Source organism: Branchiostoma floridae, chromosome 13, assembly GCF_000003815.2.
Source record: "Branchiostoma floridae strain S238N-H82 chromosome 13, Bfl_VNyyK, whole genome shotgun sequence".
NCBI classification, from domain to species: Eukaryota; Metazoa; Chordata; class Leptocardii; order Amphioxiformes; family Branchiostomatidae; genus Branchiostoma; species Branchiostoma floridae.
Genome location: NC_049991.1, coordinates 4,147,566 through 4,174,719, shown reverse-complemented (window position 1 = coordinate 4,174,719; position 27,154 = coordinate 4,147,566). Strand labels below are relative to the sequence as shown.

The following is a 27,154-nucleotide window of genomic DNA, read 5'->3' as shown; positions in this document are numbered from 1 at the left end:
GAAAGAGTCTCCGGGACATTCCGTATCGCTGGAGAAAGTCAAAATCTTAGACCTCAGAACAGGATTTCTTCGCGCGAGGAGTGAAGGAGGCTGTGTACATTAGAGCACACCGGCCCACACTCAACAGAGACGGGGGGCGGCACAGACTTTCTGATACTTATGACCCCCTCCTGCAAAAGTGGCGTGTTCCTTACGTCACTGCTGGAGATAGGGTCATTCTGTGAACAAGGTCGACGGAGTTGGCCGAAAATTTAGGGTAAGTCCCTATATTAATTCAGTGTTGGAAAGAAAGTTTAGCTATTTCTATAAGTCTTGTTTTGTTTATCCAACCTTGTAGACCGCTGGTGTGAGCAGACCAGACTGGTCTCCACGTCCATCTCTCGGTGGTTCTTGTGTCCAACAAGCCAGTAGGTCTTCATCTTTCCTTTCCCCTGCAAACGGTAAAAACTGTTGTTGTCATCTTTATTAAACAGATTAGTAATAGTAAAAATTGTGTTAAATAAATCAAGTAAAATAATATTATATAAATAACTACTTTGCATGGAACAAAGTTTACTTCTTATATCCTCTATAAGAAGATATATTACATATGTTAATAGGCAAATGTTTTACGTTTGGGACCGCATATGTAAGCAGCGACACCTATGCTGCAGTGCAATATTATCCAGCCAAAATTAGTCTGAAGAAGGTGACAGACAGTCACCAAAAAGTCGGTTTATAAACCATGTGGTTGTTATTTGGTGAATTACAAGTCTGCTTAAAAATAGTCATGGAATTTATGGTATTTATGTTTACGAATTTAAGAGTAAAGTAAATGCTGTATTTTGCATACCTTGATGTCGACCTCTCCTCTTGGCTGCATGATGAAGCAGTCTTTCTTTCTCAGCGCCGTGTATGTTTCGTGGCTCACTTGAATTTTCTGCGCTATTAGCAAAAAAAAACACGAATATTAGCTAAGGATGGATATTTAAGTCCGATATATGCATGACCATCAATGTTTCTGGGTAAGTGGAATTCCGTCCGCCATTTTTCATCAGCACAGCATAGCGTAGTCACGTGACGTGGAAGTCAAAGGGCAAACATGTCATATGCAAAGCATAATGGCTGAAGGGCAGACCCTAACAACATATTCCAAATACCATAAAGATCCAACCTCGACTTCTCTTGTTATGCTGTTTTACGCGCATACACACTCATACACACACACACACACACACACACACACACACACACACACACACACACACACATACAAACGGTGAAATAGCCTACTTGACGAAGATAATGATAAGAATACCGTGTACACAATTGGTTTGACGGTACGGTGCAAGTTTGAGGCAGGGGATATGTGCTCACGTCACCACATTCCGTAAACATCGTAGTCTACGTCACCATCACGTAACCTGTGTAAACAATTGTGGGAAACATACATGTTCACATACAAGTAGACAGACAGTAGTATACAAAACACGGCTGCAGGGAGTGTGAAAGTCGACAGAGGTCGCTTCAAAATGGTTTCCGTACGTAGACTGGATGACTCCATTCTTGAGGCTGTGTTGACGGTGTCGCCGAAAAGACAGTAGCGCGGCATTTTAACCCCCACCACAGCAGCCACCGCAGGTCCTTATGTATGAGGATTAAAACAAAATTAAGGCATATCACGCCTCCCCATATTTCATACTGTAAAATTGAGTTGTCACGAATATCATGAAAAGGCATGGTGGTTTCTCACTTCATATGAGCCACCGGTGCGGCACTGCGGGGTCCGTTCCTTGCGGCACTGTTGTCTTATTTTTGCCGATATTTGTGTTATTTTCGCCGATAATTTAGATATTGGCTAATACGTAAAAAGTATGAGACAGAAGAAGTAAAAATGCAAAAACGTAAGAAAATCCGTTCTTTATCTGAATATAGTTGAGTAATCTTTCAAACCCCGCAGTGCCACACTGGTACCCAAAGTGCAGTGAGATACCACTTTTAAATGAATAATGACATAGAACAAAAACATATAACGGGTTCTAAGAATATATATAGGATTCTAAAACACATTCCTTTAGATGAAATGTAAAAGTACCGGATTTCTCTATGCTTCGTTTAAATTTATAAACATTTCTTTCATAACATTATGAAATATAGAATGTGTTGTATATACGAAAAACATGTGTCTATCGCGCATTTCGTGTGTATCCGGTGCCAACAAATTAACCGGGGCAATGCTGAAAATGTTTGGGAGGAAATGACATAAATGCTCATTAAACTACGAGTACAGTAGATTCAATTATCTCCGCACTTGAAAACAAAACGCGTCAGTGTCACCTTGGTAACCACTTCAAACGCCTTCAGGTAATCTCTAATGAGGTCCTTGATGGCGTCACACCCTGTGCCTGTACGTTGCGGTGCGCTGTTGTAGACGTAACACCTTGTATGCCTCAGAGAATTCCCCTGGCGTATAAGCTCTCATTGATGAGGGTTTATTTTTTTCTTTCCATAGACTTCTATGTTATAATTCGTGGTTTACATGGGCTTGTTAATAACATCAGCAGATTTTTTAAAAATTCTTTGTTGAGCACACTTACCATATAACTTCAAAAAACGTCAATTATGCACGGGTTCTTTTTTTATAGTAATTACAAACTACGATTAGTCAATCCCCACAAAAGGCCCCTTTGGGTTAGTTGTGAAGGTTTTAATAACCTTTCAAACAATCTGTGTATATTTCTATTTTTGAATTCATATGGATCTTCTGTATTTGGCTTGACTGTGCGGTCTTAATCTTCTTTTTTACGAAAAAACACGACTTTCACCACTCTCAATTCTTCCTCCTTGGTACTTCAGAACGTTGGCTTTGCTGCTGCGTCGTTTTAATCTTTTTGATCAAAGAAAAGGTCGCTTATTAATCTCACGTCGTCTCGAGTAACAAGAGTCAGGCATCCAGTAGCGACCGCCTGCAGCGAACTTTTTTTTACCGATTTCGTGACTAAACGGTCGTCATGGAAACGGGTGTATCGCCGCAAGCAGGTACGCATCCGTACAAAGATACGTGTGAGATTTTGTTAATCAACGGTTGCCGTGGAAACGGGTTTATCACCCCGAGCAGTTACGCATCCGTACAAAGATACGTGTGAGACTGATGTGAATGTATGAAACCGTATCGTGCTTCTCAGTCATTGATTAACAGTACTCTCAAAAGTGACCTTACCTCTGAGAAGTGATTGAAATGACGGATGTAAACTTAGACAACCTAAGCCTGGAAAATATGAATTGGATGTTTAGCCTTGTGGTTTTGCGGCATTTATTTTTGGTGCTGGATTTGTCTTCTTTTTGTTTTTCGCCCTCGAACATTAGTTTTGGGGTCTCCAGAGGATGTTATTCATAAAATTAAGAACCCACCACACGTGCGATTGTGCGGAGTGAGTGGTTCGAAACCTACAGTCCCGTGGCCGCTCCTGCGGCAATTACTGTCGTATTGAGGTCACCTGAGTGGTGCCGAATGGCAGCTCGCTCCAGACCCTTGCGATTTAGCCCCGCCTATTGTAAGCTCCTCACAATTCAGCCCCTGGCTGCCAAGAGAGAGTAGTCGGCCCATCCAATGTCAAGTGTGAGGCCTAGAAAAAACTTGAAAAATCTGAACTGCTGGTCTCACCGGTATGTATCCCAATACGCAGGCGCAGTCTCTTGTCGGGTGAGTGCGGGATGGTGACCTCATCAATGGCGACCAGCAGATCCAGCGCCATGATGGCGATCTGCTCGGCGTGACGGTCGCCGTTCCGCTCGGGGACACCGCTCGCCACCATGTACCTGCAACAGGACATAAATTATGCAAATCAGGGTCTCATTTGCATACAGCCCAGTGTCTCATTTGTGTAATCGATGAAAAATGCTCTAAGAGTCTTCTTTTCAATGTTAGCCTTGTATAATTTGTAAAACGTATTATACATTGCTATTTGGGTAGAGAAAATAATTAACTGTAACAACTATTGTCTATAAGTCCCTTTGTGCAGATTCATAGTCTACATAGCCTAACTGGCAGGGGTAGTAGTAGTAGTACATTGTAGTAGTAGTAGTAGTTGTTGTAGTAGTAGTAGTAGAAGTATCAATAATAGTAGCAGTTACAGAGTATGCAATAACGGAGCTATCGTTTAAAACGGACGATGTCATATCTTAAAATGCATTAGCACGCTCAATAAATCCCGCGACATTGATATTTTGTAGCGTAGAGGAGTACGATTTTAGGTTAATTATAAGCTTCTCTCACCTTGGTTCGAACCCGAGCCGGTGCACTTTTTCTCCCCAGTCATTTTACCGGCATTTCGCGTTAATTTTCATAGGAAGGTTCCTTTAATGTGTTTTATACGCTTTTGCCACCACAAAAAGTTATGATATGCTCGGGTATGGTATCTACCAATCAGCATCAACCGTTTCAAACGACGGCAACCATTTATCAGAAGAAAATGCGCCACCGCAAGATTTCGCGAGAGTTCACGCGAGATTTGCCAAAAGCTCACGCGAGATTTAGACAGAGTTCACGCGAGATTTAACTGCATATTAAATCACTGACCCGTCCCCGATGGTCTCGACCTTGTAGACGTCATACAGCTGGATGCGGATGTCGAAGCAGACGTACAGAGAGTTGAGGATCTCCACAACCTGCATGGGGGTGCAGGATGCCGCGATGTTCGTGAACCCAACTATATCCGAGAAGAACACCGTCACCTGAAAATACGAAATGACATTTTTTATGACAATATATCGACAAGATCTAATTAGGTAATCCTAACGAACCGATATAACTGTGTGAGTGTATACGTAGCCATTGCATTCACTTGTCATTCCTACGATACTACAACATTGGATCAGAGTGAGACCATCCTTCCAATTCTCCAAATATCCATTACACCAATTACACGATTCTTGTACATAGACGAGGTAGGATGCGCCTGTTCTGTGTATAAAAATGACCTACCACAATTTTATTTCTTGGCTATATTTTGCTAAAATGTTTAGCTACCTGATCGTAACTCTCTGCTTCCACCGGCTGACGCTTCTTCAGTTGATCGGCAATCATGGGCGGTAACATCTCGTGCAGCAAACGGTCCGTCAGTTTCTTCTCCTTACGCAGCTCCTATTTAGTAAACAAACAAACAAGCAAACAAACAATAAAATAATGATGAGCATCATAAATTCCAAGTGCGCAACATGTAGTACAAACAAAATGGCAGTGAACACGTATAAACATATCAAATCAGTACTCCTTTTTTGCAGTTTTATTTCATTAAAACATCAACATAGCAAAGACCTTTAGCCTTTATAGCATCGTTAGTTGACAGAAATTGTAGATCAAGTATAGTCGAAGGGAAAAGCAAATCGCAAAATTCTAGAAATCAAATTTAGAAAATGACTACGACCAAAAACGGCCCAACTCTTCGAAAATTTTAATTTGCTACGCCTCAGAGCTGAAACATCTCGTGTAGAATTGGACTTTTTTCTTTCTTTTGAGTCTCCAAATCATGCAATAGTAAAAAGTAACGCTTATATTTCGAATTCGAATTTGATGAACTTCTTGAAGCAAACGAAGTAACATAATGTAAGAGAGGCTAACCTCTGTCCTTTGCTCCAACATGGCAGCGAAGTTTTTGACCCAGACGATCATCTTGTGAACGAGTGACACGACGCTGAAGAAACAGAGAACCACGACAGCGGACAGGGAGATCTGGAGCGCCAGGGTACGGTGGAGGTGACTCATCTGGTGGGACACTTCGGCCGTGGTGAAGTCTGATAGGTAGATCTGGCATTTGTGCAAGCTGTGGGGGTGGGGGTGGAGGGGGGCAAAACAGATATGTTTATCCAACATTGAACAGTGACGGGGGACGACACAGGTTGTCTGGGAGCTAAGACCTATTGCAGTAAACGTCACGTCCCTGAAGCTGCAGTAGACAAGCCTATCACAAGTCTGACGGAGTCAGCTGAAATTTTGTACCGGGTAATGTTCTGTGTTGGTAAGGTAAAGGTAACTGTTGATCTAATGATCTGTGCCTAGCCCTTCGAATTTACAGGTCATTCATTGATTATAACACCCAAAGGACAAGCACCGGTTGTTCAGCACTAAGGACAGACATTAAACTGTGTTCTGTCAACATTTTACTTGCAAGTATCAGACAATATTGACAATCCATAAAACATATCATGTTATGTATCTATCTTGCCAAATCAGCTGGATTAATTTTTGAAAAATCAAAAGTAACACGCTGGTCTGTGTATGTATATTTTGTATGAGAAAAGATTTCATCTAAGCTGTACAAAGGCGAAGAGAAAAAAATCGACCCCTGCAGTTCATAACAATTTGCTAGGGGACCAAACATACTCCACTGCTGTAGTACCACAGAAAGCCGCTAGGAGGGTTATTATCGAAACTAACATTCTTTTCACCTACCGCTGCCAATCTACCAAATTACATAAAGATCCACCTGCAGTTTCTCGAGTGATGTTTTTCAAGCACACAACCAAACGGACGGCACACAAAACATCATTTTCTCGACAAAGGTAATAATAAAATCTACGTACTCTTGGACGAACTCCGTGATGTTCTCGTACCACGTGAGGGACTGGTTAAAGCTCGGCGGGATGATCCGATTCTGCCCGAGCGCCTCCCACCACTGGGACGTGCCGGCTCCCCGCAGCAGCTCCAGACCCAGCCCAAACTCCTCGCTACAGAGCATGCCCGTTCCCTGCGAGAAGCGTTGGCTAGACGCCAGGAACTCGTTGCTATGGAGATGGCATAGAAACGGGTAAGGAAGGAGTTGTCGTTTGATGTTGACGTCATGACCTTGTAGTGCCTAATGGCATTTATGTCAATAAGTATCCTTGGCTTCATAGTTACGAACTATCCTGCGTAGCTAGGATACAAAACCTGCTCTACAACTAGATCTTTTCAGTTTCACCGACGAAATATAACGGATGTAATCTGAAATGTATAGCCATACGTTTTTTTTATTATTTTTTTTATTTCAAAATCACATCCAGTTGCGTGAGTAATTGCAATTGCAGGGTAAATCTGGTATATCTCTATAAGCACTTCCCGTCGAACTCGATCTCGTCAAACCCACATTTTACGTCTCTTCCGAAAGACGGGTACAGCCCCTTCCGAGGATTTGAACTTAATACCAACAGATTAAAAGGCACTTTAGACGACTTTCCTCACACCATTCATGTGTAAAAATTGGTACCTGCATTAGGTTGTGCAGTAATGTGTAGAAGAAGAGATGAGATCCTCTGTTCAATACCATGCCCGGGACACGGGGGGCAACAACCTGATACCTGGATAAGAAAGTTAACCCCAGTGATGAACCAGGACGAGGGGGGATACAAACTAAGCCACGTTTGGGATTGTTTTCTCACCACAAAAGCGCCACCTACATCGGCTACATATAGCGGTGAGAAGCAGAACTCCAGTTAGAAGCTCTGACGAAGGTGTCTGAGAGACATCGAAACGTAAGCTATGTAAGTACCCACTGGTTGTGTACAAAGAATTTCTCCCTTATCCTATATTCTACCAACCTGATGAAACTATTTTCGGAACCTGATACCCCTACGGTCTCAAAAAGGCCGGGAATACCTTACCATATTTATATTGTTGTTCTTTGTATGTCTTCCTATAGGAAATAAGGTATCAATTTGAGTGCAATGCCATGTTGTCCATGGCTCTGTCCAAAAGCAAATAACATAGTTAGATCGAATTAATGACGCATTTTGTTGGATGCTTAGTCTAAGCTGCATAATGATTTTGTGAATTGCATCTTTCTTTTGACACAAGATTTTGGCCTAGAAGTTATAGACGGGATATCATCGATCATATTCTGTTTGTGGCAGTCTAACCTGTGATAGTCCGAGTGAGACATGAGCATGAAGAGAGTGTCCGGCAGCCCGCCCTGTGAGTAGTACTGACTGCCCCAGATCCGTACTCTGTCCGCGTGGTCAGCCGCAACCAACAAGTCAACGTACGCCATCAGGATCTGCAAAGCACCAATACAATACATTATCATATTTAGTCCATGGGCCAGAGGAAAAATCGGTACCTCCGAGGTGGCAAATTCTCCTTGTTATTTTTGAATAGTAGAAGGCCTGTGGCATATATTTTGATGTGATAGCCATTCTGGTATGGTAGCTTTCTACCGGCTATCAGCCTTCAAACCTATCACCACCTAAATGATCTGGAAATTTCGTGTCTTAAACAAGGGGGAGGGGCAAAAATTTAAACATCAATATTTTTCAGTGAAAATTCACAGGCTAGTAGAGCCTGCTGAGAGGATCATAAAAATATCAATAAATTTTTGGTTTTGTGATTCAACACAAAATTTTGACCGCCTAAAATCATATTTTTTGGTGATTTTCTGGTGAAAAATTTAATTGTACGTAACGCTAATTCACCTTTATCCGTGGGGCAACCTATATTCGTTGTTTCTGAAAGTAGGGTATTCGGGCATATCAAGTCAACGGATGGTGGCTTCAAACTGCAATATTTTGAAAATATCTCGATTTGAAGCCACCGTCGGTCCTGATTATTTGCCTAAATGCCCTGTTTGTAAATACGACAGATAAAGGTTACCCCGCAGATAAAGGTGAAGTAGCGTTTTTCATTAGCACATGTACAAAACTGCACAGTCAAAAGCGCCCAGTTTATCCACATGCACCACCTTAAAATACATGTACATTTTATACCTAAAGGACTGACATATAATGAACTTCAATTATCGACAAATATCCATACATGTAAATATTTGACAGAAACATTTAGTCCTGTAGAGAAGCTTTGTTGGAGCAAAGTTGCATATCCAATCTATTTCATTTCTTCATTTTTTTTTTATTTGATACATATAGCCGATTGCAAGTTTGTCCAATTTGCCAATTTGTGTCCAAGTTTTGGTTTGAACATGCTCCATCCGTACCTGGCGATAGTACGAACAGTTAAAACATGATATGGAGTTGGTATCTAAAATAAAACACAGACAGTCCAAAAATGATTATTGATACCCCGCGAATTAGTAGCATCTTCCATTGACCCCATGACCTGGAATGTAAAAAGCTACCCACCTGCCAGACGTTGTTACGATCCTCCGACCTGACGCTTTTCTCTACCCAGAGGATGAGACGAGAGATGGCCTGGGTGTAGAAGGTCATCATCTCGTCACACGTGCCGCCCGTCTCGATCTTGGTGCGGTGTAGGTTGAGCTGGCGGAGGAAGTTCTCGCGAGAGTGGAAGGCGCTGGACGGCGGGCTATGTTCGATGGTCTTGTCCGGCCATCCACTGATTTCTACAGGGTCAAAGGACACATATTCTTCTAATGACTAAAATCTTAATATGCTAAGCTAGTAAGCTAAAGTTACCCATACATAATTTTTTCCCGTCGGGTCCGGCACCCATCTCCGTTTCGTAGCCCTGTGGCCATATACATAGGACACTACAGGAGGGGGTAGTCTACTGGTAGTGTATTATGTTTAGCTTCAATACTTTTCCTCTTAGCAGAGAAAGAAGTATGTACAATTTTAGAGTCTTTGATATGACCAGTCTTTCTTGGTGGTCCCCCATCTAAGTACAGTCTCTCCATACACAAATGATGCGTAGATTCATCAGTTCTCGTGCGCTTTGGTAATATCTCGCGAGAGTTGAAATCCTTCGAATCGGACTGTTTCAAAACCTGAGACAGCGGGCTACTGAAATGTTCACGGATGAGATAAGGACAATCTGACCTTGCCTATTTTTACATTACTGTCCTGTGCCCTGCAAACGTATATTTGATATTAATCTCCTAGGGAATCTGCCTGTGGCAAAAACGCAAATGCCGACCAACACAATCATTCAACCACAGATGGGTCGCCTGGCCGTAAAATCCAGTCTTGCCCGGCATTATAAATTTGCCACCAGAAAATTTGCTCGAAGATTCGCACTAAATAGATTTTGGTACTGTTGGTCAGTGGGCCAAAATGGCGGCCCTACACTTGAGAGATGTTATTAATCGTACGATCTGACCATTGAATATCACGTTAGTATGCATTAAGACAAGGCTTCAGAAGTACCAACCAAATTTCAATTCACAAAATTCATATTCATCAGAACATTACAAGGGTCGTCTTTACAAAAAAATCAAAGAAAACAGAGTTTCAACCAGAGCAAGCATTCCTCAAACTCCGAGGAATGCTTGCTCTATGAAAGCAACCTCACACTTGACCAAGATCCCATACCCACTGATTTTACTCGCAGTACCCAACGACTCGAATCCGTCGACTAAACTGCTAACCTGAAAACATTTAGACAAAAATGAAAAATTTGAGACCCTACTTGTTCCTCTTTATCAAGTCTCCAGATTGGACCAAAGTTTTCAAGGAAAGTTAGATTTTTCAAGGAATTTAGGTGGCACTATATTCCCGTTTTGAGCCCTCTACTACGTAACTTCAATGTGACGTCTGCAATTTACATGCCCAAGGTGTGTATATTAAAAGACAGAGAAATAAAGATTGCTCGGGAACAATTCGTTTGCTAGGTTTGTCAAAAAAATTTTGGGTTTAGATTCGATACCGATGAAATAGCTCACCCCACCTGTAATATCAGTGTCGGTGACTTCAAACGCTTCTAAAACTCTGCTCAGCACGAGTCCAATGTCCTGGTCACCGTGCTGTCGCTTGGAGACGATCAGTAGCGCCGTGAGACCTCTCTCCTCTATCAGGCTATATACGGCGTGCATTACCTGTGTGGGGAGGGGGGCATTAGTAAGGGCGAAAATACATTCAGGCCTGAAGCGTTGTTTATAGATGGTGTAAAGCAACATGCCTTTATTTTACAACATTCAACTTTTATCCGCGGGTAAGATATATCTATTGTATTTTTCTCCGTCCCTCTAGCTCTCCGTGAAAGCCGGGGGAAAGGGTGCTGAACTGCCAAACCAATAGATACATAAATAAACATTGTTTAAAAAAAAAGGTACTTGGTGCATGTGATATTAAGTCGCTGACCAGCGCAATGATTTGAAAGTAACTGCAATATTGTGAAAATGTTACGATTTGAAACAACGGTCTTTTGACTTGATGTTCCTACATGTAGATCTTTTAGCAATGGATATTGGTTACCCTGTGGATTAGAGTGAAGTAACATTACATGTATTTGCAGTACTTTTTCATGACCCTTTCTTTACAAATTAAAAACAAAGCAGGGCTTAACCAGATAAACAGTTATTCACAAGACAAGATGAATTATGTCCAATCCATGTACTAGTATAATTAAAATATATTTTCATCATGTTCTTTATCCTTATAAACAAACTGGACCCTACTGTGAATTTTTCTTGTCTTTTTTTTTTACTTAGTTGTTATCTTTTGGGGTTACGATTAGCCTCCATAGCAGGCTCTATTTTGAAAATGGACGGCTATGAGAGAGGCCAGCAAACAGCGACCCAGTACAAAAAGAAATGGCCAGCAAAAGTGCCAAAACAGTCCGTAGAGAGCATGCTACGGAGGCTAGGTTACGATACTGTTTGATAGAGAGACGGACACACAAAAATAGGCGGATAGAGATAAAGACAGGGAGAGTCAGACATAGGCTAAGCAGACATACAGACACAGACAGACAGAGACGGACAGAGATAGACTGTGGTAGACGTAGGCAGATAGCGACGGATAAAAACCGTGACAAAGACATACATAGACTAGGCAGACAGACAGAAATAGACAGATAGAAATTGATAGACACAGACAGGCAGAGAAAGACGGACTGAGACATAGACTGACAGGCGATGGAAGACAGAGATATCGACACAGACAAAGACAGACAGTTAGACATCAACAGACAGACAGACAGATAGCTAAGATAGGCAGACAGACAGTGAAAGAGACGGGTACACTTAGACAGATACAGACAGATAGTGACAGAGGCAGGCATACAGACAGATAGGCTGGCAGACAGACACAGAGTGACAGTGACAGGCATGCAGACAGACAGAGATAGACAGACAGACACAGAGTGACAGTGACAGGCATGCAAACAGACAGAGATAGACAGACAAACAGACACAGACTGACAGTGACATGCATGCAGACAGAAAGAAATAGACAGACAGACAGACACAGATAGACAGTGACAGAGGCAGGCAGACAGAGATTAACAGACATGCTGACAGACACAGACAGACAAACAGAGACTGGCAGACAGACGGAAAAAGACGGACAAACAAACCAAAAGAGACAGATTCTATAAACAGAAAAGTCTTCTATGATAGTTCCTACGTTTGTATGAATATGCTTTATCTATAATTCTATGCTGATTCGCGTTTGATTCGAAATAGCATTAGGTCGTGAACGGACTACTTCTATGTCAGTCTGTTCATTAAAGAATCCCTAATCTGTATATTTTGTGTTCTACGTGACTGGCAACTGTGGATGAAAACAGATGTTCCCTTTTCGCACAACTTTGAAGAGGACGCAGCTTTAGAGTCGATTTCTTTGAGCTAACAAACCCACTGCTATCTAGGCCACGTCTGACGCACATTCAAGAGATGTAAGTACGCACTTATTGAGCTTTTAAAATACTCATGTACGTCAATCATTTTTACTGACCTATGTCGAAACGTCCCAACGAAGTTATGGTAAAGATTTCAAATTCTAAAGTACTGGTCTACGAAACAGTATTTCAAGGTGAAGGAAAAAGTAGTCACATAGCCCTTTTGAGGCAAAAAGCGCAGCGGATTGTTATCCAATTTTTTCAGGTCGCAATATTTAAAGGTGGAACCCACCCCTATCAATCTTTTGTCTTTTAGGCCACACTGATTTAATTTAATGGATGGTTCTAAAAAAACTGTGGCCATATGTAATTACGAAATAGCACTGAATCCTGGTCAATCCTAATTCAAGGTTGGTCAGTGGATCTGCTCTCCAACAAAAGAGACACATGGTCGGGGCATGGGGCGGCAGCACCCTTGTTCCTAAATGGCAATATTAAGATGTTTGAAATGGTGGAGATTGTCTCACACATGCGTACAGTCTTATAGGATGTGAGCATAAGACAAATTAAACCTGGGAAAATGGTCTGGATGTTTAATCATGTTGTTTATCAGCATTTATTTTCATCGATTTTACTTTTTCACCCACGCCCATTAGTTTCGGAGTGTCCAGAGGATGCCATCCATAAAATTGGGTGGTGTGGCCCCGCTGAATTCGTTTTTACAAATGGTGGAGTTAGGAAAGTCATGTTATATTCTTTCCCAAGGATACAATTTAATAACACCTGGGATAGAACATATGATCTGCATATATAGAGAGAGATCTCGCGATCGCGTAAAGCTGACTTAGTCACTTGGCCATTCCCTGCTATAAGTATACAGATTATTCCTTTATATAGAATTTTCTCCGAAGATTACACACTTTTACCATTATTACAAACATAACAGAGAATATCGTACCTTTGTGCGCCATTCCGTCTGTTCTTGTATCTGGGAGGTGAGGTAGACCATCTCTACTGTACTCTTCAGATACAGCACTACCAGTACCAGAATCCCCACCGAACCAAGCAAGCACACCAGCGAGATCAGGATTACCTGAAAAAAAGAAGAAAAAAAGACGTTGTTAGTTTAAAAAGGTGCATGGTTTGTTTGTTTGTTTGTTTGTTTGTTTGTTTATTCCGGTACTACTCATGTACAGCGCTACCAGGATCCCAACCGATCAAAAAAAAGAGATCCCACCGACCCAAGCAAACACACCAGCGATATCAGGATCACCTGTAAAATAGAGTTTGTTAGGTTAAAAGGTACAAGCTTATTTGTTTTCTTTTGTTTACTCCAATACTCTGTATGCACAATGCTACCAGTACCAGGATCCCACCGAACCTAGAAGTAAACACACAAGCGAGATAAGTACAACTAGCACCTGTAAAATAGAATTTGTTAGTCTAGAAAGGTGTAAGCTTATTTGTTTGTTTGTTTGTTTGTTTGTTTATTCCGGTACTCCAACTTCTAACACTACCAAGGATTTCTACCGATCCAAGTAAACACACCAGTGAGATTAATATTGCCTGTACTGTATAGCACTTGCTTGTTATATTTCAGCCATACCATAGGTATGGTGAAATATATTGTTATATTGCAATCCATACTAGGATTGCAATATATTGCTTTTCCTTTGTCTCTTCTCCTGTCAAATCTTCAAATGGATTCTACTTTTTCATTTTTTGGGCCAAATGAGCTGAAATTTGGCATATAGGTAGGGATAGCAAATACCCCCAGGCGTTTTTTTCACTTTCTTGATAGAGGCCTTAGAATTTATGATATTTAGGGTTTTTGGTCATTTTTAGACAAAATATGTATATTTTGGGCCCCTGTGCCCTGGTATTACAAGCTAATGACCTGACATTTGGTACAGAGGTGCATTGGACATATGAGCACAGGAAAACATCAACTCTTTCTTCATATATCACTTTAAAAATTAGTTATGTTAGGGGTTTGGGCCATTTTTTACTAAAAATGTATATTTTTGGCTCCTATGCCCTTGTATTACTACCTAATGACCTGAAATTCGGCACAGAGGTGCATTGGACATATGAGCACAGGAAACTATCAACACTCTCTTCATATATTAGAAAAAGATCAGTTATTTTGGTTTTTTTTGGCCAATTTTGACTAAAAATGTATATTTTTGGCTCCTATGCCCTTGTATAGAATTCAAATTACCTGAAATTTGGTACATAGGTGCATTGGACGTATGGGCACAGGATCCCATCAACGCTTTCTTCACTGACCACTTCAAAAATGAACTATTTTGGAGTTTTCGGTCATTTGTGACTAAAAATGTTTATTTTTGGCTCCTATGCCCTTGTATACAAACCTAATGGCCTGAAATTCGGCACGAAGGTGTGTCTGGCATGTGCCCACAGTTCTTCATTTTCAATTTGGAGATATATTACTTTAAATTGTTGAATTTGGGGATTTTTTGCCATTTTTAGACTAGAAATGTTAAGTTTTGGCTCCTGTGCCTATGTATGGAAACCAAAGGGTCTGAAATTTGGTATAAAGGTGCGTACGTTATGCGGCCACAGGGCTCTATTCACATCTATTGTGTACATCAATTAAAAATTGTGAATTTTGGGATTTCTTGCCGTTATTGACCAAAAATGTACATTTTTGCTTCCTGTGACATGAGAAAACCAACTGATCTGGAATTTGGTATTAGGGTAGCTTTCGCACTATAAATAGGAAATGGGCCACATAGACTGGTCCATTTTGCATAGATAGGTATGTTCTGGAAGAGTCCATTATTGTATGAAGATGGATTGGAATATGCTGTATTTGCTCCCAAGCAAATGTCGGCCTTTCTAGTATTCGTAATGTTTCTTCTTTCTTTCTTTCTCCTGTCAAATCTTCAGAACACGGTATCTCCGTCGTTCCTAGACTGAATGACTTGAAATTTGGCACAAGAGTAGAGTGGGCCAATACCCTCGGACGTTTTTTTCATTTTTTCCATATCTGTCTCTTAAATGATTTTATTAAGGTTTTTTGGTCATCTTAAGACCAAAACTGTATATTTGGGCCCCCTGTACCCTGGTATTATAACCGAATGAGCTGAAATTTGGCACAGATGTGCCTTGATAAGTCCCCCATATAGATTCAATATCAGTTTTGGTGTACAGTATAAGGAAATGCTTATTTTTGCGATTTTTTTTGTCATTTTTTTTACCAAAAAAGGACACTTTTGGCTCCTGTACCTTGGTTTTAGAACCGGATGACCTGAAATTTAGTATAGGAGTGCCCTAGACATATGCGCACATGGATTCAATAACATTTGAGGCATACAGTACAACAAAATGCTTAATTTTACGATTATTTGGCCATTTTATGACCATAAAGTACACTTTTGGCTCTTGTGCTCTGGTTTTAAAACCAAATGACCTAAATTTTGGTAAAAGGGTGCACTAGATATTTATTCAAATGACACATGTATAATTTTTGTCATAGACTACGTCAAAATGATATATTTGGGGATTTTTTTGTCATTTTCCTATTGCCAGAGGGGTCAATGACCTTAAGGTCGTTGACCCCCAGCTGCAGATTGCACCTACTGGCATATATGTCTATTCAATCTAAATAGATAGGTAACCAATCACTTAGCCTGAATCTATATCCTAAAGGGGGGGGGGGGGTGGCAGCCAATCAGCGAGCCCGGTGTTATCTGGAAGAGTCCATTCTTACACGGAGGGGTTCATTTTTTTTTAAATTCATCATTGGACTGGTGAAGTCTTTCAGTGAATGTATTTTGGACAGGTCTATTTTGCAATTTTACAGAATGTGTGCTGGAAGAGTTTATTCTCGCACGGAGGGGGGATTTTTCAAAATTCATATTTTGGACTTTGGTGACTTCTAGTTTGTCAAAGTCTTTCAGTAGGGTTATTTTTGGACGGGTCTAATTTGCAATTTTACATGGGTGTTCTGGAAGAGTCCATTCTTGCATAGAGGGGGCTTTTTTTTAAAATCCATTTTTTGGACTTCAGTGATTATGTCAAAGTCCTATTTTAGCGGATGTATTTTTGGACTGCTCTACTTTACATGGAAGAGTCAATTTTTTGACTGAAGTAATGTGATCTCGCCATATCGCTTGCAGTACAAGTTTTATTTCCTAATGTGATACCACGTTTGACATATAGGACGACATGTGCGTTGGTTATGAATTCCTTAATATATTTTTTAAAGACATCAAGTGATAGTAAAGTCTTAAGAAACAGGATCACTGTACACTACTGTCTTTTGTGTTGTTGTGTTGATATATGCCTACATAAGAAGCACGTACATGGCAAATACGTATGCGTTACTTAACACGAATATACTTACTCGCTTACTCCGGAGCAGTTTTTTTTTTACTCCGGAGCAACACGTGAAGCTACTCCAAAGTAATACTTCGCTGCATGTACATATAGACGGTATATGTTCGTACGTACATGACAAATATGCTTACCTATAACAAATATACTTACTCATTTACTCGTATGCTCCGGAGCAGTTTCATTTTACTCCGGAGCAGTTTCATTTTACTCCGGAGCAGTTTATTTTACTCCGGAGTAGTTTATTTTTACTCCGGAGCAGTTTATTTTACTCCGGAGCAGTTTATTTTACTCCGGAGCAACACTATAGTTACTCCAAAGCAATGTTTCACTGCATGTACATATAGATATGTTCGTACGTACATGACAAATATACTAACTTATTATAACAAATATACTTACTCATTTACTCCGGAGCATACTTCGGAGCAGTATTTTTTACTCCGGAGCAGTTTATTTTACTCCGGAGGAGTTTATTTACTCCGGAGCAACACGTATAACTACTCCAAAGCAATGATTCACTGCATGTACATATAGATGGTATATGTTCGTACGTACATGACAAACATGCTTACCTATAACAAATATACTTACTCATTTACTCCGGAGCAGTGTTTTTTTACTCCGGAGCAGTTTTTTTTTACTCCGAAGCAACACGTATAGCTACTCCAAAGCAATGATTCACTGCATGTACATATAGATGGTATATGTTCGTACGTACATGACAAATATGCTTACCTATAACAAATATACTTACTCATTTACTCCGGAGCAGTGTTTTTTTTTTACTCCGGAGCAGTTTTATTTTTACTCCGGAGCAACACGTATGGTTACTCCAAAGCAATGTTTCACTGTATGTACACATAGATGGTATATGTTCGTACGTGCCACTAACCTGTACGAAAAACCAGATAAAATTAAGAAAAAAAGTAAGGTATCCCGGCGTATAGCCTTACGACCAGGGCAAGTAAGGGCATGTCTCACGAGACGGGGGTGGTGTGGTGTTGGGGGGTGGGGGTGTTAGAATTACCTTGTTGGGGCAGAATGTCGGCCTGACCCTTGGTTAAACAAAAAAAAATAGATAACATAAAGAAAAAGGTTAGGTATACCGACGTAAAGACTTACAACCAGGCCAAATATGGGCATGGCTCGAAATAGGGGGGGGATGTGTTTAGGGGGGGGGGGGGGTTGTCATAGTTACCTTGGTAGGTCAAACTGTCGACTTGACCCCTATTTCACCCCGACCAAAGCTAAGAAAATACCTAATTCCCTAGATTTTGCCATCAGACGATGACCTCTGACCTGCACCACCTTGCACCGCCTGAATAATCATCGCAGCGTACTCCTACTATACTACTCTGGTCTATTATACCTTTTCATGCACTGGGACTTTTTTGCTAAATTCAATTTTGGATTTGCTTTCTTATTCAAAAGGCCAAGGTTTCAGTGGGAGTATTTCTGGACTGGTCTATTGTGCAAATTCACATAGGATGCACTGGAGTCCATTCTTGAACGGGGGAATTTTGTAAGATTCATTTTTGGGTTAAACCATCATTAGTAAAAGTGATTTTTCAAATGGGTAATTTTGAAATAGTCTATTGTTGCATGGAGAGAGAGATGGCTGAAATATGCTGTATTTGCTCTCAGGCAAATGTCGGCCTTTCTAGTTTATATGTTTTGTTTATTTCGTTAATTTCGGTACTCCGAAGGTAAACTACTACCATTATCAGTATATCCAACGATCCAAGTAAACTCACAGGCGAGACGTAGTCCCGCATACAAATGGTTGCCAAATCTGTTTGGTGTGGTATTTTCATTTATTTTGCGCCAGCTGTTGCAATAGCATAGCATTTACGCCGCCGCCCTTTCCACACCCATTGCGCAAAAATCAAACCTCCTCACTTAACAGAAATTAGATACAACCCTGCAACCAAACTGGGTGCTCTCAACGGTTGTTTGAAGCCTGCCGTGATAACCAGAGATGTGAACATGGTCTCTATACATTCATCAGATCCCTTCTTAGGCCATGTTGATTTTATTAATTGAATGACATTAGGTCAGAAGGTGATTAAGAATTCTAAGCTAATTTCTTGATGAGGTGCAAAATCTATTGATCCAGTTTGCCAATTGCTTGTAAAATGTTCTTAGACCGTATCTTCTGTAAGTGTCTCATTTCAATGGTAAAAAAAATCAAAGGCAGAATGCACTATTGAGTATCTAATGTCAAAGTATGTAGTCTTGATAAAAGGACTGAGTGTTATTTGGTATATGGAATATGTTTTTCGTGCCTTTTACAATTTGTCAGAAAGGAATAAAATACATGGCAACTTACACACCAGTGAAACTACGGCTAATATCTTACAATTTTACGGCCATTGGCTCTTAGTTGGTGTCAAAGCTGAAGCTCTTAGTCCTACGTCACATTTAGGGAACGAAAAGTATCTCGTCTAGTGGTTAGGATTTGACACTCTCATCGCCAAGGGCCGGGTTCAATTCCCCTGTGTGAAAACTAATGTCAGAAAGAAATAACAGTAAGAAACAATATCCCGACTCCCGGGATTCGAACCCGCGCCGAATCCGGGCTTCAAAAATGTATCCCAATTGGCCTGTTTTTGCATTGCTATTGGAATTGCCGTAAACATGTAGATAATTGAACGTAATTCCGAGATTACGTGCTGCTGGACTCTTGCATTTGGATGTGGTTATCTATACGGCTGGAGTCAAAAAGTAAATGCAAGTGATTTTGAAACAGGCTCATTTTGATAGGTTGATGATATGCCTTTACCATTGTGCCCAAATTCTATTCATTCGGTTGAAAATGAGCCTGTTATGGTATCACTTTGATTACTTTGTGACTCACCCTCGTACCATCAAAAACATGTACCTAGCGCAGTCAAAACCGTAGTAACTGAGACTTTTATCATGAGTCGTAACGTTCAAATGTAGCAAAAACATCTACATGTCTGCTGTCGTAGGTTATAAATATATTCGTCTTTTTTTTCTTCACCGTGCTTTCACGAAGTCGACATAAGCGATTCATCAACAGATGGTACAACCATCACATTTGACAAGTTCCGCTTTGCGGATATGGCACCCAACATGCAGACTTTGCACGCTGTGCACGTCAACCAAGTACATACAACACGGGTAACAAGTAATTGTTTGTCTGAGACTGGTGTCGACAGTTTTTAGCGTTCTAAAAGCACCTCCTTTTAAGGGTATAGACCAAGATGTTGAATTCTGTACAAACAACTAAAACAGGGTTGCGCCAAAAGGCTGTTACTCAAGCAACTGGATCTGATTTTTGAAGCGTTCAGACGTTTCAGACAGCCATCCGGTGTCTTTCGTCGGTGACACTAGGTTGTCAGAGGCTCAAAAATGGAAACAGATCTGCAGTGGATGTCAATTAAAGACGTGGAAGAAAAATGTCCAGACTTGATTTTCAAAATGACTTACAAGCTGGTGGAGTACTGTCTAATATGAGCTCGGAAAAGAACAGAAATAGTCATATCTTTAAGTACCAGAATTGAGATGTTCAAAAATGCCCTTTTACATAGAATTATCTTAGAAAGGAACGTACTCGAAAACATGTCCCCTGGGACCATATTTCACACATATGGAGGTGTATTCAGCCCCAAAATAGCTAAAAAGGGGGAGGGCAGGGTGATACCTGGAACACTTCAGGGTATCCGCAGGTGATTCAATTTGCAGCCTCTAAACAATGGGTTCCTATACAAAAAAAGAGGAGAAAGCAACTGTTAGTAACTCAACTATCTGACGTTACTGGCACACAAACATACCCTCATATGAAAGCCCGACATCTCAGCTATCCGAAAAACCACATTTCGGCATGAATCTAACGGTGAGAACTTCCGGGAAACTGAAAGATTGACCCATGACCTCAAAACCGCACCACAACCCAGTGAGGAGGCCATGTGCTAGGACAAAAAAGTCCCAACTTTATACCCCCTGAAAACCACACAAACTCAGCTTTTTGGCCCTAATCACAAAGTAGAAACCCTCCCCTGTCACACCCACCTCAAAACTGCCAGGATTTCTACCCATTTGACCAGGAAAAAAATCTTGAAGTTTTAGGCCCTGAACTATAATCGACCACCATCAATTTGCATGGCGGATTGACCTGCGGATCCCCTTCACAGAGCCCAAGTTCAGATTTTTACAAAAAAAGTTTTATCATACAATGGAGACAGGGGTTGTCACATATTATCCAAAGTATGAAAGAATTTCAATGATTTATACTCCCCTGGGACTCACTTTTATAACAGGTATCATGGCTGCCATCAGAGTCTGAGGGGGGGGGGGGGGCAGGGCATATATATCAAGAGCTGTTTTCAAGAAACCTGGCATATGTAGGCCAAGAAATGCCAAAAGCTAGTCACTCTGACACACAGAGACTGCCTCTACAGTGACAGAGACCTGAAATTTGGTCATGAAGTGTTGTTTCAGAGGCTTTGTAGGGACTTTCAGAAGGTGTGTGCTGGGCATTTAATAAAAGTAGGTCAAAGCCAATTTCACTCAATGCACACACCACTTTCTTAATCTTTTGTGCTGAAAATGGCACTGACAGACTCTGGTATGCTGTCATGGTACCTGCCACATGCTAACATCATGCTAACATCCCCAAAAAGTTAGCAAAACACAAGATAATGGGGCATAGAAACACACCTCCTGTATCCATGAGCTGGACCGCTTTCGCGGCTCCTCCCCTGGGACGTTGCCAAGTAACGTGGTTCAAGTCCAACCGAACTCTTTTGGACTATTCATAAATTACTTTCGCAATTGCCAATAGAATACAGGTCAAATGGAAGAGTGATAGACTCTAGAGTCCATCCTCCCTCTCAAGTCATTTTACACCAATGGCAATTTCCATTATAAGCAGTGCCCTTTAGCACACCAGTGAAATAAAAACAGCTAAAATATAGGAAATTCTCAACAAATTTAGCATGGCATGTCCCCTGGGACCATATTTCACACATATGGAGGTGTATTCAGCCCCAAAATAGCTAAAAAGGGGGAGGGCAGGGTGATACCTGGAACACTTCAGGGTATCCGCAGGTGATTCAATTTGCAGCCTCTAAACAATGGGTTCCTATACAAAAAAAGAGGAGAAAGCAACTGTTAGTAACTCAACTATCTGACGTTACTGGCACACAAACATACCCTCATATGAAAGCCCGACATCTCAGCTATCCGAAAAACCACATTTCGGCATGAATCTAACGGTGAGAACTTCCGGGAAACTGAAAGATTGACCCATGACCTCAAAACCGCACCACAACCCAGTGAGGAGGCCATGTGCTAGGACAAAAAAGTCCCAACTTTATACCCCCTGAAAACCACACAAACTCAGCTTTTTGGCCCTAATCACAAAGTAGAAACCCTCCCCTGTCACACCCACCTCAAAACTGCCAGGATTTCTACCCATTTGACCAGGAAAAAAATCTTGAAGTTTTAGGCCCTGAACTATAATCGACCACCATCAATTTGCATGGCGGATTGACCTGCGGATCCCCTAAAACGTGCTTCCAGAAGGTGTCATACAGCGCAGGGAAACGCAATTTCGGTGTGTGTAAAACGTGTTTTCAAAAGGCGTGGTGTCGCGCAGCGAAGGGCTATTTTAGTGAGCGTAAAAGGTGCTTTCAGAAGGCGTGATACCGTGCAGTGAAAGGCCATTTTGGTGTGTGCAAAGTGTGCTTCCAGAAGGCGTCTTGCAGTGTGTGTAAAACGTGCATACAGAAGGCGCCATGCAGCGCAGGGAAACGTCATTCAGTGTGTGTTGTTGTATCCAACTTTCGTCAGTATCTAACTTTCGTAATATGCCGAATCCTGGATATCCAGGAATCGTCCTGAGCAGAAGGACGATTCCTGGATATCCAGAAATCGTCGCAAACAGAACGTTTCCTGGATAGACGACGGTGTTTATCCAGAACGTGTACGTGGGGGTGGAGCTTCCTGTTTTCGAGGGAGGAGACTATGCGGAGGGCGGGGGCATGTTGTTTTCGTCAGAAAGCCGCCATCTTTGTATCTCCCCGCAAGAAGATCGTGTAGTTTATTCTACTGATCCTGGTGTTACAGAACTTAAACGAATGTTGATAATGATACTTTGATGTTTACATGTTACTTACGTATCAGGCCCAAAATGCTTTTTGCGTAATGAATTAACAAATGGCAGTCAAGATGGGATAAAGTTACTGTTGTTTTCCGTATAGCGACACATTCACGGTAACGTGTTAATAGCATCCAGATGGCGTCTCTTTCTCACGCAAGGCCTGGTCCACATCCTGGATATCCAGGAAACGGCTTGAACACGAGGACGCTTCCTGGATATCCAGAAAACGGCTTGAACAGGCTCAGGACGAATCCTGGATATCCAGAAAACGGCTTGAACAGACTCAGGACGAATCCTGGATATCCAGAAAACGGCTTGAACAGACTCAGGATGAATCCTGGATATCCAGAAAACGGCCTGAACAGGAGGACGATTCCTGGATATCTAGAAAACGGCCTGAACGCCTGACGAAAATAAAGAATTCTCCCGCCATTTTTGATTTGCGAGCAAGCGGTCACTGTGGGTCACGCACGCACCGCAATGGTATCCTGCACTGCGGGTGCCCCGCACAATACTCTGAACGCATGTCTAAAGACAACCGTTGTCCACAACGATAGACAATAACAGTCGCACGACTATATTATGTGTTGTGTGTTTGAAGTTGTTTTTCGTGTAGCATCACATTCTATTTACGTGTTAGTAGCATTCAGATGACGTCCTATCATGGGGAGGGCAGCGGTCACTTCCGGGTTTTAATCTCTCGCAACTTGAGTCTGTCGAGGTCTCACGAGGTCGACCCATATATGGAAACATGGGCGTGCATAATAATGTTTTCTGTACTGTCAATCACCATGATTGACGGCACCGGAAGTACGAATCCTGGATATCTAGTTTTCGTAAGGTTTTTGGACGATTCCTGGAGCCGCCGAAAAGTAGATGCGACATGTGTTAAGCGTCCTTTCAGAAGGCGTCAGATGTCGCCCAGCGAAAGGCTATTTTAGTGTGTGTAAAGCGTGCTTCCAGAAGGCGTCATACAGTACAGGGAAACACAATTCAGCGTGTGTAGAGCGTGCTTAAAGGGGAATCATGCAGAGAAAACTTACCTGCTTCCGCTTCATTTTCTCGCTGGCTGGTTCGGCCCTGACGGCCTCCTTCCTCTGTACGGTACCGGTGTCCATCCGGATGTCTATGGAACTCGCGCTGGGCCGTGGAGAAAGGCTCTGGCTCACCTGCAACAGCAAAACAACATACAAAATCATCAGTTTTGATTGTAGCAATTTTAATAATATTTACATAGAATCACCGGGTCATTCGGTTTCACTGGACAAAGTTAAGACCTTGGACATAGGCCCAGACTTTTTCGCTAGAGGGATTAAAGAAGCCGTCTAGATCAGAGCTTAACAACCATCCCTGAATAGAGACGGTGGGCGCCATAGACTTTCTGCAACGTATGATCCACTGCTTACTGAGTCACGTGTTCTATCTACATAACGTGATATCAGCAGTGGATTGCTCATACCTTGAAAAAGACCGGTGCTGTTCAGTCGAAACTTTAGTTGAGTCCAATTTTTGTGTTGGATATTACAGTTAAATTTACTTCAACAATGACTTCTACCAACACAGACGAACTTTCAAGTTTATTTTCAGCAACGGAAACCTATTGGTGACAGTCATGCATGTGCCCTGTAGGATTTATCTGTCTTGCAAAACAAAGTGCTAGGTTTTCTTCTTTCGTTTGAGGCTACAAACTTCATCTTGCTAAAGAATTTGGAGCTTATATACAGACTGTAAGATTTGTTCCCCTACTCTTTTAACAAGTGTGGTTGGTTCTTATACGTGCTTATGGTGTGGCTTTCCCCAAACACGGGACCTCCATTTAACGTCCTAACCGAGGGACGGCTTTAGCAAAAGCTAGGTACTCCTTTTTTCACCTAAGTGAAATGAGAAAAGTCATGTAAAGTGTCTTTTGCAATTGCAAGTGCACAGGGTCGGTGATGTACGGCGGGGTGCGCCCTTAGCTTTACAAGGGTCTGTACACAGCACATAATTTACAGTCACTTCAACAAGGCAGTACAGTAATTGTCACAGCTGCAACCCTTGTACTATAAGGACTTTCTAGTCATAGTAGGATGGACCCCCACAGTTCCTATTTTCGGTCGGCGCTGTGGGCTCTTTGAATGTCCTTGAATCTCCTCAAACGCGGGACCTCTGGGTTTGGGGCGAAATCCCTCAAGTCGCGCCACACTGTGCTACACCATGCTTTGCGTCTCATCATCACTTCATATTACGTGTACTTGTAGGTAACTATCCAAAAATAAAAGATTTTACTTAATTTCAGACTAAAATTACGGCACCAAAAATCGCTGTAGGTCAGATAAGCGAGTGGTTTAGAGTTGTTTTTTTTTTAAAGTAGGACTAGAATTTTAAATGTCATCATCTGAATACTAGTATGTGACGGATGCTAACGCATTTTGCTACACATTGGGACTTTAGAAATACAAAAATATCTCATTTTCATTCTTCACCGTCGTACAAATTTGATTAATACGTTGGAAATCCAAGACAGATATCAAAAACAACGTCTTCCATCTAAAACTGTTCTGTTAATGTTTTAATTTTTGTGTTGTTTCGATTCACTTTGAGCTTTATATAAGCGAAATTGACATTATCTGTCAATGAACGTTTATATACCAAAACATTTTTACATCATTTGTACAAACGGAAATTTCAAAGCGCGTCTTCCTATCTTCGGGCTCTGACAAAATTTATTGAAATATATTACCGGAGCTAAGCTCTGATTATTTGCCATATCGAAGCGAGAAGGATCCGAACTTCTGTGCTAGACTAATACCTTATCTCTGATACTTTTACATCTATGTTTTATCTTCTATTCTGAACTGTACTTAGCTCAGTTGGACAAAAATGTCTGCATTCTTTCTAAGAAACGACACATCAGGCTAATATGTGCAACTTAAACGGCCCCCCAAAAAACACAAATATGCTTGTATGTAAGGAAACATGTCTGCATTCATTCATACTAAGAAATGGTAGACGAGGCTTGCATGTGAACTTTAACCAACCAACCAACAAACAAACAGACAAATAAAGAAAACATTCTTGCAAGAGACGAAATATGTCTGCATTCATTCTAAGGAATGGTATACGAGGCTTGTATTTGAAACTTAAACGGCCCCAAAAACACAGATATGCTTGTATGTAAGGCAACATGTCTGCATCCATTCATACTAAGAAATGGTAGACGAGGCTTGCATGTGAACTTTAACCAACAAACAAACAAAAACAGACAAACAAATAAAGACCACATGCTTGCAAGTGACGAAATATGTCGGCATTAATTCTAAGGAATGGTATACGAGGCTTGCATGTGAAACTTCAACAAATAAACAAACAAACAAACAAACAAACAAACAGAGAAGACACATGAGGTTAGTATGTGCAGCTTAAACGGCCCTCCCAAAAATACAATATGCTTGCATGTACCTGTAGCGAGTCCACGGAGATCGGCACCGCGATGCGGCGCGCCGTCCGTTGCGTGATCCACTCCATAACGCTCCTTTCGCGGCGCTTCTTTCAGAGCCGTTCCAAACAACAGCTGTTCTTATTTGCCTGACTTTTCCTCCTGTCACGTTTCCTCCATCCTTAAGAGCGACCGTATAATTGTAGGAAAACAAGCCGGGAAAGGGTGGCTATTCAGCGGGAAAATGTTGAGTGCGGATTTGCTCGTTTGGGAACAGCAGCCCCACTAATTAGCAAAGCCAAAGATGGCTCTCGAAAGACGAGGAAGGTGTTAGAGCATGCGCACGAAGATATATTATAAAGCATATCTAATCCTACATTTTTAATATCACAAAGAAACAAGGAGAAGTCGAATTCACGTAGTAGAATAGGACTCTTGTGTATTGTAGATTCATTGTATGTATTTTATGTATCTTTTGTTGCGACCTGTACTGAACCCAGTTGGTATGTATGTACAATAAAGGTCTTCATTTATTCAATATATTATGTCAGAAAACCTTGCATCTAAATAAAATGATTTTTCTCTGTTGGAAATGCTCTCTACAGCATATAAACGTTTCTAAAATGAAACACTTGTAAAGGGGCAATGTTCGAAAAACGAAAACAACTTAGTAGGAGGAAGATCAAATTATCCTGTTTTTATGAATAATATTAGATACTAGTTTAACATACCGAATAAAAGGTTTGACAGTCAAATGATA

General features: G+C 41.2%; 1 protein-coding gene across 1 annotated transcript in view; it reads right to left on the bottom strand.

Moving 5' to 3' along the window:
• LOC118429567 overlaps positions 1–26,695 on the bottom strand; it is a 29,624-nt gene extending 2,929 nt beyond the window's left edge. Inside the window, exons 1-14 of the mRNA XM_035840097.1 lie at positions 26,418–26,695; positions 24,020–24,145; positions 13,443–13,577; positions 10,592–10,739; positions 9,088–9,308; positions 7,873–8,009; positions 6,562–6,762; positions 5,600–5,801; positions 5,009–5,122; positions 4,559–4,713; positions 3,644–3,798; positions 1,525–1,623; positions 833–924; positions 331–431 (exon numbers count right to left, since the gene is read on the bottom strand). Of these exons, the coding sequence (XP_035695990.1) occupies positions 331–431; positions 833–924; positions 1,525–1,623; positions 3,644–3,798; positions 4,559–4,713; positions 5,009–5,122; positions 5,600–5,801; positions 6,562–6,762; positions 7,873–8,009; positions 9,088–9,308; positions 10,592–10,739; positions 13,443–13,577; positions 24,020–24,145; positions 26,418–26,483 (1,952 nt within the window). The 5' untranslated portion in view covers positions 26,484–26,695. The remainder of the gene's footprint in view (positions 1–330; positions 432–832; positions 925–1,524; positions 1,624–3,643; positions 3,799–4,558; positions 4,714–5,008; positions 5,123–5,599; positions 5,802–6,561; positions 6,763–7,872; positions 8,010–9,087; positions 9,309–10,591; positions 10,740–13,442; positions 13,578–24,019; positions 24,146–26,417) is intronic.
• Positions 26,696–27,154: the final 459 nt, after the last annotated feature.